Raw genomic sequence first — 20668 nt, 5'->3', positions numbered from 1 at the left:
AAGTAATAATTTATTTCGTTTTAGGATATTTTGTAAAACTAGACAGTTGAAATGCATTAAATGAGCAGGAATTCTGAAAAGGAATTTTTGCAAAGTGAATCCTATCATTGACACTTCTTGGTCCTGTCAATTTTTTATTCAGTGTCTCACAAATATTGGCCATGTAAGTATTTATTTTTAGGGAGATCAGTGATACATTTTTTTTTTTTGCTTCAATTGATGCTGTCAACAAATGAATAATACGTGCACACAAGATCACCAAGGAGACTGAAAGCTGACTGAGAGAGAGAGAGCATTCTGTACCCAGGGTGAAGAGAGAAACAAGAGGAAGTTTGAGAATAAAGACCAGAGAACTTTATTTTAAAAACTTTTTGTAAAACTTGACAGCTGCAATGCATTAAATTGGAGATCTCAAAAAAGGTTTGCAACAATGAATCCTGTCAGACACTTCTTGGTTCTGTGAATTTTTTCTTGGGTGTCTTGCAAATATGGCCATGTGCTTATTTTAAGGAGATCTGTAGCATGTCTTTTTTTTTTTAATTGATACTGTTAACAAGTGAATAGCAAGTGCACACATGCTCATAGAGAAGATTAATAGCTGACAGAAAGTGCATTCTGTATTCAAGGTAATGAGATAAACAAGGAGGAGGAAGTTTGAGAATGAAGACCAAAGAATTTTGTTTTAAGATTTTGTAAAACTTGACAGTTGGAATGCATTAAATGGACAATTTCAGAAAGAATTTTTTGCAAAAACTAATCCTATCACTGATAAATTGATACTGTCAACAAATGAATAACAAGTGTGCATGTTCACTGAGGAGAGTAATGGGAGAATAACAGCCAAGAGAGAGAATTCGGTACTGGGGTAAAGAAGAAAACAAGAGAAAGAATATTTGCAAATGAGAACCAGAGAATTTTGATTTAGAAAGTTTTTGTAAACGGCAGTTGCAATGCATAAAATGGGCAATTCAGAAAAGGAATTTTAGCAAAGTGAATCTCAACTCTGATGCATTGATATTATAAACAAATGAACAATAACAAATGGAGATATTAAATAGATATTCTATTTCAATGTTCAAAGGAACTAAAATGAAAAGTATCTTCTGTCTCAAGGACACTGGTGATACTGATGAATTTTTTTCCTCTGAAAGAAGTGATGGAATTAGACAAATTTGAAACTTTAAAGTGGCATTAATGAAGAGCTCTACTATGATACATTTTTTTGCTTATAAAGCAGTAAAAGAAACTGTTTTTTGCTGGTAAAGACTTGTGCTTCTAATTAAACTGCATGAGGTAAACAATTCTTTAGTTAAAGAAAGACTGGTGTCCTTCAACATCTGTTTTGAAACAGATATAACTGCAAGTACCAGTAATCGTACTGCAGTTATGAAAAAATCTGAAAAGTTATCAAGTTTCTATAAGTTATTTTGCAACCATGTATATCATCTTGCTGTGATAAAAGAGTTGTATGTCAAAAAATCAAAAGACAGCAATGATAGAAGCAAAGGTAAGCAAAAGTTACAACGATGATGTTATAAATACAATGATGAAACAACACAACAAATTACATTCTGATAATGTAGAATATACTTTACTGGATGCTGTTTCATCTTCAATATTCAGTATAAGGAAAAATTGTTCATTTGTTTAAATATTCTCCGACAAGTGCCAGTAGGCAGCGAGACCTGAAAGGTGACCAAGAGATGGGAGAAAAGAAAGGATTTAGTTGAAATGAGAATGCTGAAACTTGCAAGTGCTATAATAAAATTGGACAAGATCAAAAATTGACTGATCCAGGGGTCAATGAAGGTAAACTAAGTATCTGGGAAGATTTAGCAATCAAGGCTGAGGTGGTTTGGTCATGTTATGCAGGGAAACAAAAGCTATTTGGGAAGAAAAGTGTTGGAAAAGAAGCCATGAAGCAAAAGAATTAAGAGGACAACATGGCCTTAGACAGAACTGACTGGAGAAGATTGATCCACTGCAGCAACTCCACTTGAATGGAAATGAAGCTGAAAAAAAGAAGATTCTCCCACAAGAAATGTTCCCTATGAGGATAGATTGAAGAGATGTGGAATGCAGAAGTTGGTTGATAGGAGAAAAAGAGGGGATATGACAGAAACATTTAAGTTGCTTAAACGATTTTATAGGATAGATGCAGGGCAAATGTTTCAGCACTTCGCTAGAGGGACCAGAACAAGGGGTCATCCCTGGAAGTTGCATAAAGGTGTGGTCAGTAGGAGTGTGAGAACTAGACTTTTTGCTTGGAGAGTGGTGAATGAGTGGAATGGGTTGCCTAAATCATTGTGAGAGCTTTTTCTGTTAATGGGTTCAAGGAGAGGTATGATAGATTGTGTGGATATATTGGGTCTCCTGCGATGAGTTTTCAGACTCCATGGAGGTGCCCACGTAATAATAATAATAATAAAATTCTTTTCATAAAAAGAAATGAAGAGTGGAAAAATACTTACAAGTCATTTTGGACTACAAAACAATGGGATATATTAGAAAGTATGACTATTCACAAACTGTTTAAAATATATAAAACCTGTAAGCCTTTCAGTTGAAGCACTAAGCAATCATGATGCAATCTATCCTTTCCTTTAGTGTATTACGATGATCAGTATTCGTTTCCCTAAATTATGAAGACTACAACAGTGTTAGGAATTGGCTTTTTCGTAACCTGACCTCTACTGAAAATACTATGTCACAGATATATCCTATTTATAACATCATCAGAGAACAAATTCATATAAATACTTTTTAACACAGCAAAATTGGTAGCCTAATCAATAATTTAACGTGTTTGTTATATTAAAGCTAAGATCCTAGATTACAACAGTCCTAATTATAATTTAACTCTTAGAACAAAAGGTTATGTGGGTAGAATATGTGCCATCCATATTCTTGGGATTTTTTTAGACCACCATTATTGTTAAGATTAGGGTGGTTGACAAAAATTTCACAGGCCTCCTTAAATTTAAATGCTCATACCAAGTTTTGGTGTGTTGTAAACGACAGGTACCTCTGCACTAAATGCTATGTAGAGTATTCAGAGCATGATCAGAAAGGCAAGATTTACAATAGTTATTAAATTTAATGTACTGTTTATGTTCATTTTTTCAGATAGGAATTGTGTATCTTGTTTACAGGGCAATTTTAATAAAGATGGGAAATTAAATATGGAAATAGATAACAAAATAAATTAAGATGATATACTGGGAATTTCAATGAAATTTATAAGGAACAAGTGAGAAATTACCAAAACATCAACTGCAGTATACAAGAGAGTACTGAATTCAGTTTCAACTCTGGGATCTGAAAGTTGACTTGGAATAAAATATTTAATTAAAGCTAGAGATCAGAGATAGTATAGTCCCTGAAGAAAATCATAGTGTCAGCATAATCATTAAAAATGAAGATGATTCAAAAACTTGACATTGCTCTGCTCACACATTATTAAATAATGTGTGAGCAGAACCAATATCAGGTGGTTTATCTGATATCCCTTTAATGTATGGAATAGCTACAGTTTTATTGTAATCTAGTTTATTTTGAAGTGCAGTCTTGTGAAGAATTTTGTTGACAGTATTTTTGCTGCAGCCATTTTCTAGGAAAGTATTGCTGATAACTTTTAATTCTTGTTTAAGTGCTTGCTCACTGGAGCAAATCTTTAACGTCCTGTTTTTCAAGTGTGCTAATAACATCTAGTTTTTGTGTTGGATGGCTGTAAGAGGATATGCGTAATTGGCCATTATGTATAGGCTTATGGTAAACAGTGAAGGAAACACATGTGACAAATGTATCAAGAAAAGAAAATGTGTATTCTGATTTTAAATTTCAGTTGTGAATTGTATATGCTTGTATTGCTTGTTGAGGGAATTGAGGAAAGTGTCTAATGTGGTAGCCATGGGACCAGATAACAAAACAGTCAACATATCTAAGCCAGACTTTGGGTTTTAAAGTAAAAGAATCTAGAGCATGTGGCTCAAAAGCGTCCACATAAAAATTTTTGCCACACATTTTAGCCAGAACATAGTACACTGGCAAAGGAGAATTGTGTCGTTGATTGGGACATTTACAAAGAGAGCAGATGTCAAAAAAAACTGACTCATAAATCACTTTTTTCAAGAGTGACGTCCTTAATTTTGTTTACAAAGTGTTCTGTGTTTTTAATAAAGGAGGTGAATAATCTACGAACTGCTTGAGTGTAGACAGTTTCTTGACTAGATGATAACTGGGATGTCAATATCTTCACAAACTACTTCCTTACCATGCTCGTTCCTCAAAGAATTTATGGTTTGCCCAAGATTCACAAACAGAACATATCACTTCAGCCAAAATTAGTCAACAGCCCCAATTATAATTTTTGATAATTGGGGCAGTTACAAGATAAGGTTATCAAGATTGATTTCATTTAACTCAGCACTCGGTGGTAAACTGAATAAATTGAACATACTGTAATAAGAAATTCCATGAATATGCGAATCACTACTGCTTCCAGAGCAGTATTAAGTTGGACATGACATGAAGGGAACTTTCAATTCTGTCCTTGCATAGAACAGTGAAATTCCTTAAGGTAGGGTCCTCATTGGGTCTTAAGCATGTTTCCTGTAGGCAGAAAAGTTTGAGTTTCTGCAACAAAATCTTGATATCATTAATATTCTGCAAAACCTATGACAATTCCACTGTAAAAATTTTCCTATTGTCTTGGCTTTGTGAGAGCTTCCCTTTGTCAGGTTTATATTCATCAATTGTTTTTGTGAAGTATGGACAGTCAGTGTTCATCTCTTCCTCAGGTAAATTATTCAATAAGTCTGGTGTGTTAGGGTCAGCTGGCAAATTTAATTTACTTTCAGTGGGTACTGAAGTATTCATTTTTTCTGTGGGGATGTATGGTGGTTTATCTTTAAGTGCCATAATTTTTTTGACAAGTGGGTTCTCATCAAATGGAACCATTTTTGGAGTTGTCTCTGGAGTAAGACCATAGGTCATCAGATCGATGCGCTCAACAGAGAAGCACTTGTGATGATAAAGTTCAGGTATAGTGAAATTATCACATGATGGAATAAAGATATGACTTTGAGTTTCTGTTGACATTTTCTTAATTGTTACTTTCTCAGCATAAAAGGATCTCAGAGCAGGTATGGTGGTGGTGGCTAGTTTTCTTTTTGCATGTTGATATGTTTTGTGCTGCTTTAATTTTTTGCATTTCTTTTTCATCTTTCCACTTCTGACATGGACAAGAGTAAGCTGAATGATCTCGACAGTTGACATTTAGCTTCTTTTTTTTTTTGCAGAGCAAGATTTGTTATCATGCTCTTTACTACAACATCAGGCACAGGTGGTAGAGCCACAGAAGGCAGTTTGGGTGTGCCCATATTTCTGACATTTAAAGCATCTTAGCAGATTAGAGAAGTAGATTCTAACAGGCAGCTGAAATACCATGCTTTTGGAGGTTTAGGTGTATTAAAAGTAAGAATGATGTTCTTGGTTGGAACCAGGTGACCATCCCTACATATCAAGATGCATCTCACACCCATCCTCACTCCTTGATCTATGAGCTCTGAACATATCTCCTCATCAGGATCAAAAACGAGATTGCACTCCGATATCACTCTACAGTAACTGAGTGTTTTATGAGATGTTACTGTAATTGGTATTTCAACGACTGATGTTGCTCCCAGTAATTTCTCAGAATGATGCTGACACAATGCTTCCACAAGGATATCACCAGAACATAATTTCATTAGTTTTGGGAAGTCCTGCCAGTCCTAAACTATTTTGAATAAAGAAGGGATAGCATTTTCTATACTGGATTTTCACTTGTTGCACGGATCATCAAAACAATGGTACATTTATACTAGTATCATACATATTTTCATTTCTTACTTCTATTACCAAATGATGTATCTATGTTATCAGTACTTAGGTGAGACTTAGCTAAGGCCTCTAAAACATTTGAGAATAGAGAATTCATGTTAATGGAGTTTTTGTTTTGGCATCAGAGCTACCCATCCACCATGGAGACACACATATGGATGCCTACTTGACCAGCAAACAATGACTGTGCTCAGGAGTGGAATACCAGGGCTACATCATCATCAAATTCCTGCCATGTACCGTCAAGGGGTGTACAGGATATGATAGTACTACATGAAAAAAATGACATCACTACTAACTTCCTATCTACAATTTTCCTCCAAATCAGCCTGTTACTTGTCAAGACTCCAATATTATCAGATCTTATATTTATGTCATCTAAGGAACTTTGTACCGTATCAATCCACCTATATCTTGGTCTTCCTCTGGATCATTTTCCTGCCAACCTGCCACAGAACACTTGTTTCGCTAATCTTTCTTTGCCCATTCTGTTTAAGTGACCATACCACTTGAGGTTAGCTAACGCATTCCTGGATGCCAACAATGTCAAGTTCTTTCCTAATATCCTAGTTTTTAATATGATATTGCCATTGATGCCATCTGTTCACGCCTCTAATCTTTCTCAGGACTCTCATATCTGTAGTCTCTAGTCTTTGGTCAAGTGTTTTACTTCTGACCCAGCTCTCAGATCCATAAGTTAAAACTGGTATGAACACTGTCTTGTATACAGCTAATTTAGTGTTCCAACTAATTTCTCTTATTCCATATGAATTTAATCAATTGACTTCCTACCATACCTGCTTTGTTGATTCTGTTGTCTATTTCCATATTTAATTTACCATCTTTACTAAAAATCGTGCCTAAGTAGCTGAAATGTTTTACTTGTTCCACAGGTTCTCCACTGACAACACAGTTGACATTTTCAACGATTCTGCTATTTTCATTGTCTTTGTCTTTTTAATGCTGACCTTATTACAATATCTATTACAACAGTTATTCAATTTAGTCAGAGAAACTTGCAGACTTGTAGTGGATTTATTTAGAAGTATAACATAATCCAAATAAAGCAAAGAGCAGACATTAACATCTCCAATTTTGATATCAGGTTTAATACCACTTTCCTTCATAATGTGATCCTTATAGATAATGTACATCCTTGTCTGACACCAGATTTAACATTAAACCATCTTCCTGTACTTCCTTCAATTCTAACAGCTGACTTACAACTCAAATAAAGACTAAGTATTACTTGATATAATGCTCCGTTGATACCATATAACTTGTTGTGTATTGAATAGCTTCTCTTTTGGCACCCTGCCTTATGCCTTTTCCAGATTGACAAAACTTAAATACAGATCTTTGTTATATTCCCATGCTTTCTCAACTAATTGTCATAAAGTGAAGATCTGATCCTGACAGCCTCTATTTGACCTGAATCCAGCTTGTTCTTCACCAAGTTTTTCTTCCACATTTCTTCTCAACCGTTTCTCAGGTATGCTTATATAAATCTAACCAGGCACACTCAGTAGGGGAATACCCCTGTAATTCTCACATTCAGTATTATTTCCCTTTTTATACGTGGGTACTATGAGAGCTCTACTCAAATCATCGGGAATTCATCCCTCTGTCCAGGATTTCTGAACTATGCAGTGCAGCCACTGTAAGACTTTTATACCATCATACTTCAGCATTTCTGGTCGAATATCTATCATCTACTCCTGCTGCCTTTCCACGTTTCAAGCCTTGGATAGCTTTTTCTACTTAAAGTATGAATATGTATTCCTGACTGTATGCCTATTGAGTGTTTTTTACCACTGTGCTATCACTGCTCGTTTCATTTAGCAATTTTTCGAAGTAATTACTCCATACTTCAAGGATATCTTTTTCTCCCGTTATCATGTCACCTTTATCATCTCTAACTCCTTTTACAGCACTCTTTCCTCCATTTCTAAGCCTCTTCAACAACCTCCAGAATATTTTGCCCCATTCTTCATATTTATTTTCTATGTTCTTGTCAAAGTGCTCCCATGACTTTTGTTTAGCTAGTTTTACACAGTGTTTAGCTTTCTTACATTTGTCTCAGTATTCTCTAAGAGCACAAGCAGACTTATTTGTCAGGAACTTTTGATATGCTTTCTTCTTTTCCTTCACTGCCTCTTTGACTTCCTGTGTCCACCATGGAGTTCTAATTTTTCTATCCTTGCAGATAACCTCACCAAATGCCTCTCTGGCTGAATCAATCATGGTTTTCTTTAAGACTTGCCACTGAATCTCCAAGGTTTCGTTCCTGTTCTCAAACTCTTTCATTTTTTCTTCAATAATCTTTGTGTATTTTAGGCTACAGTTCACACCTGAGAGCTGCTCAACTTTTATTCGCTTTAAAACTTTCTTACATGTTATTCTTTTCAATATGAAATTCAATTTTATCCTGCTCGAGACTAAATAGTGATCACTTCCAATTTCAAATCCTATGTACACTCTGGTGTCCTGCACCAGAGAGAAAAAATCATTATCAACAATAACATAGTCAATGAGACTTTTCTTATTCCTTGCCTCTTCTCTCCATGTGAATTTGTGCACATTTTTATGTTTGAACATGGTGTTATAGTAATAACTGGTCCGTGTCCTTAACCAGAAATCCAACAAGTATTTGCGACTGTTATTAGCTTTGCTCTTTTCTTCAAATTTTCTCAAAATATTTTTGTATGTCTGACAATCATTTACTACTCTGCTATTTAGATCCCCAACAAGGACCAACTTTTTCTTTTTCATTGTGTCAGTTGCTTTCTCTACGGCCTGTAAAAATTCCTCCACTTTTACCCTAGTAGAACCTTCTGTGGGACCATAGGCACAAATAAGTCTCATTGTACCAATGCTACCCTAGATGCTATACCAGAACTACAGCAAGCCTTAGATACTGACCATGGGGGTGAGAGACTTACTGTAACACTGTTAACCATTGCAGGCAAGTTCACTAGTCAATTGATCCTGGCTGGGCCATCCAGGACTGCCTGCCTTGCCTAAGCCGAGACCAAAGTAGTGCAAGACTACAAGGATTCCCCTTTTTGGATATCTACAGGTCGCACTGCATGGCAAACACAGCAGGAGGATGTTAAATTCCCGTGATGGTGGTCTGGAAGAAATAAAGACACAGAAAGTGGAGCAAACAATATGGGAAGAAAAGTAAAGAAAAAGAGAAAGAATGAAAAGTGCCAGTACCCTCGCTAAGATATCCCCTCCACTACAAACAGGTACCACACATGGAGGGTAGTTGTTAATAAAGATGAGAAATTAAATATGGAAATAGATCACAAAATAAATTAAGATGATATACTGGGAGTTCGATGAAATTTATAAGGAACAAGTGAGAAATTACCAAAACATCAACTGCAGTATACAAGAGAGTACTGAATTCAGTTTCAACTCTGGGATCTAAAAGTTGACTTGGAAATAAAATATTTAATTAAAGCTAGAGATCAGAGATAGTATAGTCCCTGAAGAAAATCATAGTGTTAGCATAATCATTAAAAATGAAGATGATTCAAATGAACTTGACATTGGCTCTGCTCACACATTATTAAATAATGTGTGAGCAGAGCCAATATCAGGTGGCACTTAACAAAGTGGGAGGAGAAAAGTTAGGAAAACAGGTGTGTTCATGCCAGGATAGCAGAAAAAAAGATCAAGAAGCCCAAGATCTTACTTCAAGAGCAAACAGATTTATGAAAGTGGTTCTTGCATTGTTAAGGGAAAAAGTAACCAGGAAGTGGATTTGGATCAACTTGCAGCTTACAACAACTAATAATTTCACACTACTTTGGCACAGTAACTGGCAAATGAATTCAGCTAGCCAAAAACAATTCAGTTTTTGTGAATAGCGCAATTTGACACTAAGCAAGATGCATGTACTGTCCAGAAAACAAGATCACATGCACTTTTATCTAATAATTGTAGAGAGTTTCTGAATCTTTGAGTGAAACTCCATGATTTTATCAGTTTAGTTCCGAAATATATAATTTTGTTACTGGTATCTGCCAAACCTTATATATTAATAAGTATTTGATTAAGAGGAAAAAAAAGTTATATACAAATAAAGCTGATAAGTATTTGTGTTCTAAAGTGGCTTTCATATTTTTGTTTTCACTCACCACTAATTGTTATTGATTCAACATCTGATAAAAGGCCTTCTTTGGTAGCTGTATCAGCCAAAGTATGCGATCGTAAAGCATATTCATCCTGTTCCTTACGAGTAACTCCAAAAGATGCAGCAAGTCGATCACCAGAATGACCCATAGTTTCACCTGTAGAATATTCAGAAATCCCAGGAAGCTGAAATATAAACATAATAAAATAATAAACAAAACAAACAATAATTAAATATTTACTTTTCTGGCTTTTTTTTTTTTTAAACACAAAATCAACAATGAGTTCTTAATCTAAATTATGTGCATTTTCATTTTCAATTGAAATTGTTGCTAAACCAGTTAATTTTTGTTTGGCCATTGTCGACCTCAAATTATTAATTTGTTTCGAAAACTTCTTTTGGCAATAACAATACTTATTGCAATGGTTAATAATATTTGCAGAATTGCTGTAAATTTGAATATGTATTTCTGTTTAGTTTTGATTCATCATCATCAAATTTCTGATATATATATATATACCCTCAGGGGTGTACAGGATATGATAGTACTACAAGAAAAATTATATCATTACTAACTTCCAATCTACAATTTTCCTCCAAATCAGTCTGATAATGTTGGAGTCTTGACTCCAACATTATCAGCTCTTATACAGTGGTGCCTTGGTTAACGACGGTAATCCGTTCCAGGATTACCGTCGTTAACCAAAACCGTCATTATCCAAGGTGTGATTCCTAATAATATTTAATTGAAAATCGATTAATTTGTTCTGGCTCCTCCCCACAACCATAGTACATATTAAAAATGCAGATAAAACTCATTTAAAATGTCATAAAAATATGGTAAATATCATTTATTTATTATACAGTATATGTATTTGCTACAAAAAAATTAACATTAATAAAATGAATTGTTCAGGAAAACAGTTTTTAATTATCAATCTTTACCAGAAGGACAATTGGTCTCACTTCGGAGTTTTTTGACAAATGGACCTGTATAAAACATGTCTAGGGTTGTTTGCTTCTGCCTCTTTTTTAAATTGTTTCTGAAAAACTGCATGGACTTTTCATTAAACAGATCTGCAGTTCTGATAACCTCAGATTTGTTTGGATTCCATTTCATAGCAACATTTTGAACTTCCTCCCACTTTGCCAAAACATTTTTGATTTCAGCAGTCGTAATTTGTTCTTTCTCTCCATCCTCATCTTCAGATGAAATTTCCATTTCCTTTTCTTCACATTGCTGCTTGAAAAATTCTTTTAGCTCGTCAGTAATCAGTTCTCGGTCATGCATCTCCAATAATTCTTCAACATCTTCTTCCACTACTTCCAAGTTAAGATCATGGGCAGTTGCCACAATATCCTTTACCAATTTGTGTCCCTCATCTGAACTTTCTTCATTACCAAAGGAAGGACACAGTTTCCTCCATGCTGCTTTGAGACATTTCATTGTTACTTCTTGCCAAGCCTTTACAATTAGCCTAATTGCTATGACAATGTTGAATTCTTCCTTCCAAAATTTTCTTAGGGTTATGTTGGTAGCCTCACACATTTCAAAGCACCTGGTAAAAAGTGCCCTTGTGTAAAGTTTTTTAAAATTTGCAATTATCAGCTGATCCATAGGTTGAATCAGAGATGTAGTCTTGGGAGGAAGAAAAATCACCTTGATAAAATCTAATTCCTCTGGTAGCTCTTCTGGTATGCCTGTTGGATGGCCAGGTGCGTTATCCAAGGTTAAAATGGCTTTTAGAGGCAGATTGTTTTGCTCAAGATAGGCTTTGACAGTTGGTCCAAACACTTCACGAAACCAGTCTCTAAATTATATTCTTGTAACCCAGGCTTTGCTGTTAGACTTCCACAAAACACCGAGATTGGATTTAGAGACATTGAACTTTTTGAATGCTCGAGGATTCTCTAAGTGGTAGATTAACATTGGTTTTACCTTGCAGTCTCCACTTGCATTTGCTGCTAAAAGCAATGTTAACCTATCATTCATTGGTTTATGCCCAAGAAGTGCTTTTTCTTCTTTTGTGAAGAATGTCCTGTTGGGCATTTTCTTCCAAAATAACCCAGTCTCATCACAATTGAAGACTTGTTGAGGTAGGTATTCTCTTTCTTCTATAATTCTTGTAAAGCTATTGACAAATTTATCTGCTGCTGCTGCTTTGTCAGCACTAGCTGCCTCTCCGTGTCTGACCACACTATGAATTCCTGTTCTTTTTTTAAAGTTGCCAAACCAACCTCTGCTATCTTTAAAATCATTATCATCTACCTCAGAACTTGATCCCGAAGTCTTCTTTTTCAAATCTTGATAAATCTTTCTGACAGACTGCATTTTGAGATGTAGTATCGCCTGCCTATTCTCTGTCTTTGATCCAAATTAGTCATAGATTTTCCATTTGCTCAAAAAGAAGCCCTCTGACATTCAACCTTGAAGTTCCGTTAGCAACCTTAGCTACCATAAGTTCTTCTTTCTAAGCCAAAATGGTTGATATTGTAGAATGACTGGTTTCATATATTCGAGCTAGCTGCATAACTTTCACACCATCATGATGTTTTGCTATTATTTCTTTCTTCTGTTCAATAGAGAAAATTTTTCTGTTTTTTTTTCCCCCTCACTAGCTTTCTTTTTGGGACCATTTTGTCACATGGTAAAAAAATTCACTCTATAAAAAAAAAGATACACAAAATATGGTATTATTACAAATTGTACAACACTAAGACAAGGAATACAAAGAACATATCGTCACCTGAAAATAAAAGTAAAAGTTCAAAAAAAAAAAAAAAAAAAAAACCTTTTTGAAATAAAAGTTAACAGTTAAATTCGAAACCTGGAATTTTTGACTTAGTGCATTTTGCTTGTAAGGTGACAATATTAGATACAGCATTTACCATAACATACACTGATTAGCAGCTTATAGACACAACGAATTATTATACAGATGAGATTTGATTTTGCCTTTTGATGGCGAACGAACAGTGACATGCACCCGTCAATTTATTGTCTACATGAACCAACACATAAAAAATAAATGCTTAAATACTCATTTTCATCATAAAACACATTCATAACCACAAATTTTAAAATAAAGCACAGTACACTACAAGAAAAGAAACAATAAACGGAAAACGTAAACAGCTGGCTATGATGGGTCAAACATATCTGAGCTTCACAGCTATGCCACATGGATGTTCTCTATTCAACAATGTCTTCCCACGCTTGGCTGATTGAGATAGGAAAATTCCGGTTTTTTAGATCGGATAGAGGTTAACATAATCGAAAGTCATTAACCAAAGTCTGTGTCATTAACCAAGAGATTTTTTTCTTACAGCCACTCGTCATTACCTGAGCCCGTTGTTAACCAAGGCACCACTGTATTTCCATCTTCTAAGGCACTTTTTACTGTATCAATCCACCTATATCTTGATCTACCACTGGGTCTTTTTCCTGTCAACCTGGCAGAGAACACTTGTTTTTCTAATCTTTCCTCTCCCATTCTGTTTAAGCGACCACACCACCTGAGATTAGCTCAGCTAACGCATTCCTAGATACTGACAATGTCAAGTTGATATGATTTAATATGATATTGCCATTGATGCCATCTGTTCATGCCTCGAATCTTTCTCAGGACTCTCATATTTGCGGTTTCTAGTCTTTGGTCAAGTGTTTTACTTCTGATCCAGCTCTCAGATCCATAAGTTAAAACTAGTTTGAAAACTGTCTTGTATACAGCTTTGTTGATTCTGTTGTCTATTTCCACATTTAATTTACCATCTTCATTAAAAATAGTGCCTAAGTAGCTGAAATGTTTTACTTGTTCTATAGGTTCTCCATTCACAATGCAGTTGATATTTTCAATGTTTCTGCCTATTTTCATTGTCTTTATCTTTTTAATGCTGACCGTCATACCATATCTATTACAATAGTTATTCACTTTAGTCAGGGAATCTTTCAGACGTGTAGCGGATTTATTTAGAAGTATAACATTATCCTTTGAGAGTATAACTCTCAAAGAGCTCAGATTAACATCTCCAGTTTTGATATCAGGTTTAATATTACTTTCCTTCATAATGTGATCCACATAGATAATGAATAGCAGAGGGGATAAAATACATCCTTGTCTGACACCAGATTTAACATTAAACTACTTTCCTGTACTTCCTTCAATTCAAACTGTTGACTTACATCTCAAATAAAGACTAAGTACTGCTTGATATAATGCCCCATCGACACCATATAACTGTAGCGTTTTGAATAGCTTCTCTCTTGGCACCTTGTCATATGCCTTTTTCAGATCTACAAAACTTAAATACAAATCTTTATTATATTCCCATGATTTCTCAGCTAACAGTGAAAATCTAATCTTGACAGCCTCTATTTGGTCGGAATCCAGCTTGTTCTTCACCAAGCTTTTCTTCCACAATCCTTCCCAACCATTTCTCAAATATACTTGCATAAATCTTACCAGGAACACTCAGTAGAGAAATACCTCTGTAATTCTCATATTCAGTTTTATTTCCCTTTTTATATATATGGGTACTATGAGAGCTCTACTCCAATCATCTGGAATTCCTCTCTCTGTCCAGACCTTCTGAACTATGCAATGCAGCCACTCTAAGACTTTTATACCTCCATACTTTAGCATTTCTGGTCTAATATCATCTACTCCTGCTGCCTTTCCACATTTCAGGCTATTCATGGCTTCTTCTACTTCAAGTATAGATATGTATTCCTGACTGTATGCTTAGTCAGTGTTTCTTACCACTGTGCTGTCATCACTGCGTGTTTCATTTAGCAATTTTTTGATGTAATTACTCCATACTTTAAGGATATCTTTTTCTCCCATTTTCATGTCACCTTTATGATCTTTAATTCCTTTTACAGCACTCTTTCCTCCATTTCTGAGATTCTGAAACAACCTCAGAATATCTTGCCACCTTCTTGATATTTATTTTCTATGTTCTTACCAAAGTTCCCATGACTTTTGCTTTTGTTTAGCTAGTTTTACACAGTGTTTAGCTTTCTTACATTTGTCTCTATATTCTCTAAGAGCACAAGCTCACTTATTTGCCAAGAACTTTTGATATGCTTTCTTCTTTTCTTTCACTGCCTCTTTAACTTCCTGTGTCCACCATGGAGTTCTGATTTTTCTATCTTTACAGACAACCTCACCACATGCCACTCTGGCTTAATCAATCAGTGTCTAATTCAGGGCTTGCCACTGAATCTCCAAAGTTTGGTTCCTGTTCTCAAACTCTTTCATTTTTTTTTTCTCTAATCATGTTTGTGTATTTTAGTCTACAGTTCACATCTGAGAGCTCCTCAATTTCTTACATGTTCTTCTTTTTAATATGAAATTCAATTTTATCCTGCTCAGGACTAAATGGTGATCACTTCTAATTTCAAATCCTCTGTAAACTCTGGTGTTCTGCACCAGGGAGAACATATCACTATCGATAATATCGTAGTCCATAAGACTTTTCTTATTCCTTGCCTCTTCTCTCCATGTGAATTTGTGCACATTTTTATGTTAGATCATGGTGCTAGTCATAACTAGTTCATGTCCTGAGCAGAAATCCAACAGGTCTTTGTGATTATTATTAGCTTTGCTCTTTTCTTCAAATTTTACAAAAATATTTTTGTATGCCTAACAATCATTTCCTACTCTGCTATTTAGATCCCCAACAAGGACCAACTTTTCCTTTTACATTGCATCAGCTGCTTTCTCTAAAGCCTCAAAAAATTCCTCCACTTCTACCTTAGTAGAACCTTCTGTGGTACAATAGGCACAAGTAAGTCTCATTGTCCAGTTCCCCATTCTGATATTTTATTGCTGCTCTTTTTCCTTGAATGTCATTGCCTGAATATAACATTTTGTATTTATTGTTCAGAAAGATCTCACCAGTTTTTTCCGTTTTTTGTTTCACTCACCGCTATTATGTCTATCTGATACTTATTCTATTCCTCAGCTAGCTGCATTTCTTTGCCATTCAGGCTTCTTATGTTGATAGTAGTGATCTTCAACTCTGGTGATTTTGAGTTGGGGTGGGTTTTAGGATTTGTTCCAGTAGCTGACTTTTCACTGTTTGCCCTGGTTCCTTGGCGAAAACAATTGGGGCCTTGCTTATGTGGGAGACACCCCAGCCGACATGAAATTCTGTCATGTTGTGCCATAATTTTTTATTTTGGTTTAAGCCAATAAGAATACAAATTGGTCGGCTAAATCCCAATTTAATGCATCCTGTGGTCCCATTCCTGGCAAAATGATTGAAATATTTTAAATTTTCTGTGAAGTTTTATACTGCCAATATTAGTTACGAAATTAATAAAACTTCAAAATTTTTAAAATATCATTACAAACGCAACTTTTGTAATGAATTAATATATAAAAATTAATGTGACAACTGACTTTTTACTGATTTATTTTTTTCTTCAAATCTGTTTGATAAAGATGCTTATAGTGGTATCTACAGAAGTATAAAAAAAATTCAACATTAATTCCCCCCCCAACCCCACCGGATTGCTTACAGGTTCATCTTGACATTCATAATCAAAATGACGTTTTTTTTTTTGGGGGGGGGGGGGGGTTCCTACTTGTTCTCCAGTTACGAAATTTACAGGTATTTGAAGAATATCAGAAAGTTATTCAGCTGCTACTTTTGTTTGTAAAACCTCATTCTTTTGGCATTCTTCCAATGTAAATTGAATATCTAAATTTTTTCAGCTAAATTAATGTTGATTCTTAATCACCATCACCACCACTAACTTCCTGACATGGATCCTTTAAAGATGTACAAGATATTATGATAGTAATGATGGAACTTTTCATGTAGTACTTACTTCCTATCAACTATTTCCCTCCAATTAATCTGGTATATGTCGACTCCAATATTATATCTTATATACTGAAGAGACCTCAACAAAGGCCGAAACTAGTCTGGGTAGTGTCCTTCCCTTAATGCATAACATTATACATATCCGCAAGGAGACGTGTTTTGCATTATGGGAGATACTGAGATAGGAATGATGTTAGCTTGGTCTACGAGTTGCCCGGTGTTGTACTACCTGACCCCAGTCCTGAAGATACTTTCAGGCGCAAACTTTGTTTGCTCACACTTGGATAAAGGATTAAACTAAATTTATTATAGTCTAACCAAGTGTAAAATAAACTTTCAACATCTTATATCTCGTAATTCTATCTTCTAAGGCACTTCTTACTATATCAATTTACCTACATCTTGGTCTTCCTCTGGCTCTTATTTCTGCCATCCTGGCAAAGAACACTTAGTTTGCTAACCTTGCATCTTCCATTCTGTTTAAGTGGCCATGCCACTGAGATTAGCTCCGCTAACACAATCCTGAATTCTATGTCAAATTCTTTTTCTAACATCTTCATTTTTAATATGATACTGCCACTGAAGCCATCTGTTCCTTCCCTTTATCTCTCTCAGAACTCTCATATCTTATCTCATCTCTCATCTAGTCCTTGATGAAGTGTTTTGTTTTTAACGCAGTTCTCAGATCCATAAGTTAAAATTGGTTGGAACACTGTCTTATGCAAAGACAGTTTAGAGTTTTAATTTTTCTCTTATTGCACATAAATTTTTCAACTGGCTGCTCACCATACCATTTTTGCTAATTCTGTTGTCAATTTCTTTATTTAATTTGTATTCTTCACCAAAAACTGTGCCTAAATAGAGGAAATATTTTACTGTTATTTAGGTTCACCATTAAGAATGCAGTTAAAACTATTTTCTATGTTCTTGATTATTTTTGGTTTTCTTATTGCTGATATTCATGCCAAGTTTATTGCAGCTTTTGTTCAATTTAGTTAGAAAATCTTGGAGGATTGCAGGGGATTTTTTAGGAGTAGAACATTACCTGAATAAAGCAAAGAACTAGTTTGTTATTTCCGATTCTAATATCAGGATTAATGCCACTTTATTTCATACTGTGATCCATATAATAAGAGTAATCCATATATATCAGTGGCATCGCCTGCCCATTTCACTTGGGGGTGTGCTGTTGGGTGGGTTATGCAACCCGCGCTACAAAATTCATGACAATTTGACTGTATAATTGCATTTTTATCAACGTATGAAAGTTTTGAGAGTGCATAGCACATTAGTGCTCATCTTAAGTGGTCCAATGAAATTAATTGCAGGATAACTTTAAATACTTTAATTTATAAATTAATTGTAACCAATTCGCAGAGTGGGAAAACAATCTGTTTGTTTTAGGATTTATTAGAAAACAACAATGAAGGGGAATGTTATATTTAAAATACTCAAAAGGTGAAAATATGTGAACCATCATTTATAAGACATGTGAGAATGGGAAATGAAAGGAAAGAATAAGTGTGAGTAGAAATACTTTCATTAATGGCAAACAAATTATTAATAATTAACATTTGTGATAAGTGTGATTATAAGTGAATTTATGATGGCATAATTAAAAAAAAACTTACAAGGAGATGGAGAGTATGGCAGGAATAAATATGGTTTGATAGAGCAGCAAATCATCTCAAAATTTGTTGTGCATGTTATGTATATTTCTCTGGTTTCTGTATATTTTGCTCCATTTTCTAAGAATATTTATCTCACATATGCTGGTATTTTGTTGCAGATCAACAACATCTTATAATACACAGAAGTATTCATTTTTATTCATAAGATAAGTTTTTACTGTCGTTTCCAAAGACTACAATAAAAACATCTCTATGCCGATAAAAAACTTTCCAACCTCAACAGATGTTATACAAGCAAACAATTAGCTTTGTTTATCATTAAATACTATAAACAGATTTTTAACACCTGTGTACTTTGTTTTTTTATGTATTCGTTTTTTTTTTTTTTTTTTTTTTTTTTATGTAGTTTGTATTTAGGAACAATTAGTGTAAGACAACTCGAATGACACACTTAATGGAAAAAAAACACTCCATTCCTGCAGACTATGCTGAATGCATGCAAACAGAACAGACTAAACATAACTAATTAAACACATTTGTCTTAACATCCATTTTCAAATTTCCATTGAATTCTCTTTTTCACCAATTTTTTTAGTACTAGTGGTATTCTGTACCACACCTAAGATACTGGATTGGTCTATAATTTGCTACTGCATTCTCAGAACCTCTCTTATACAAGGGAATGATTTTGCCCTCTTTCCAGAGGCTGCTTTGTGAGCTACTTTCTCCAATAACTTGAAAAAACTCCTCCATTTTGCCATTAGGAGAACTCACATACACAGATTATGAAAAGTAAAGAATAATGACTTTTTTTAATATACATTATAAATCTGTTTTATAAACCTGTTTTTAACTATAAAAGTTTGCATGATATCCACTATCTGCCACAGTTTCAAATTATTAATCTTAATACATAGTAAGAATGATTTCTTTTTTCTATTTAATATAAATGAATATTTGCAGCATGTACTTATTAATATTTGCAACTAAAGATTTACCTCAGGAACAAGAAATGAAGGCCTGAATTTCATTAGTAACTTAAGTTTCTGCTGAAGAGATTTTGCTTTATTTGAGGAAAGCATCAGCTTACGCATGGAGCGATTAAAACGGATTGGGACATCTGAAAGAAACTCAACACCTCCAGCTATAACTGTTTCACATTGTCCACTTGCTATATAGCCAAAAGCTAAAAAGATGAAATATCACATTATCTTCTAACTATAAAATAAATTAATATAAAACAAAATCAGAATGAATCAACACAGAATTTATAATTCATTTTTGGATATGCTTTTAGTAAAGAAAATATGTTCCAGAAAATTCCTATGTAAGATGGATCCCAATGAATAGATATTTTACACTATACATTAAGAAAGTCATGGCAGCTAGATGTGTAAACTTGAAATATAAATGTTGTGGCAAACTACTTTACTGCTCTGTAGCAATCTCCCACAAAACACACACAAAGACTTTTCCCCTTGCCATGAAACATATGCATGTTCAATAACAGCCAACAAGTTATTTGTTTACTAAATATTTACTCTACACATATTATACATTACTGGCTATCTTCAAAAATGCAACAACATTACCATCGATAACTACATATAAATGTGGTGCAGCGTATATGTTACTTCATAAAGAAAGTGTCATTTAAAATTATTTTGGCATGCATCAAGGAGGTAATATTTATTTATTAGAGAACAGAAGTTAAACTGATTTTGTGGTGTAATGAATTCAGTTAGTTATTAATAACTATTAGTCTTCCCTAGTTGTAAGTTCTTGTCAGAAAGGATCTAATCCTGTCTCCAAAAATATTGCTGAGTTAAACAGTAGTATTCTAGTATAAGTGCATCTTATCACATTAGCTGATTTTGGGCTGAACAACAGTGCTGCCTACTAGATTAGCAAGTGTCTCAAAGATCATAAAAGACTCGGGTCAAACAGTCACTGCTCTAGACTTCTTATCAATGAACATTTAAACATTAAATTATTTTCTTTCCCTGTCTGCCAGAATATTCAATATCTCTGAAACCTCAAAATTACATAATCAGTACCTCTTTAGAACCAACTTCCAAACTCCAGGTGCTTAACAGTTTGATTCTCTTTCAGAAAAATTGTCCTCAGTCAACAGCTTGTGCCTGCTGATTATCCCTTCTGAAGATTAGGAAAATAG

At 34.5% G+C, this 20668-nt stretch overlaps 1 protein-coding gene across 2 annotated transcripts in view; it reads right to left on the bottom strand.

Moving 5' to 3' along the window:
* The window catches only part of Mtpbeta (mitochondrial trifunctional protein beta subunit), a 241179-nt gene that overhangs the window by 107854 nt on the left and 112657 nt on the right, over window positions 1–20668 (bottom strand). For both annotated transcript variants that reach the window (XM_090391842.1, XM_090391841.1), the window contains exons 7-8: window positions 19491–19678; window positions 10032–10212 (exon numbers count right to left, since the gene is read on the bottom strand). In XM_090391842.1, the coding sequence (XP_090247968.1) occupies window positions 10032–10212; window positions 19491–19678 (369 nt within the window). The remainder of the gene's footprint in view (window positions 1–10031; window positions 10213–19490; window positions 19679–20668) is intronic.

Source organism: Typopeltis vanoorti, chromosome 4 (genome assembly GCF_054136105.1).
Source record: "Typopeltis vanoorti isolate ZY-2024b chromosome 4, IOZ_Tvanoo_1.0, whole genome shotgun sequence".
In the NCBI taxonomy this organism is placed as follows: domain Eukaryota; kingdom Metazoa; phylum Arthropoda; class Arachnida; order Uropygi; family Thelyphonidae; genus Typopeltis; species Typopeltis vanoorti.
The sequence above is the reverse complement of the archived record's forward strand: the minus strand, read 5'-3'. Positions and strand labels throughout refer to the sequence as shown.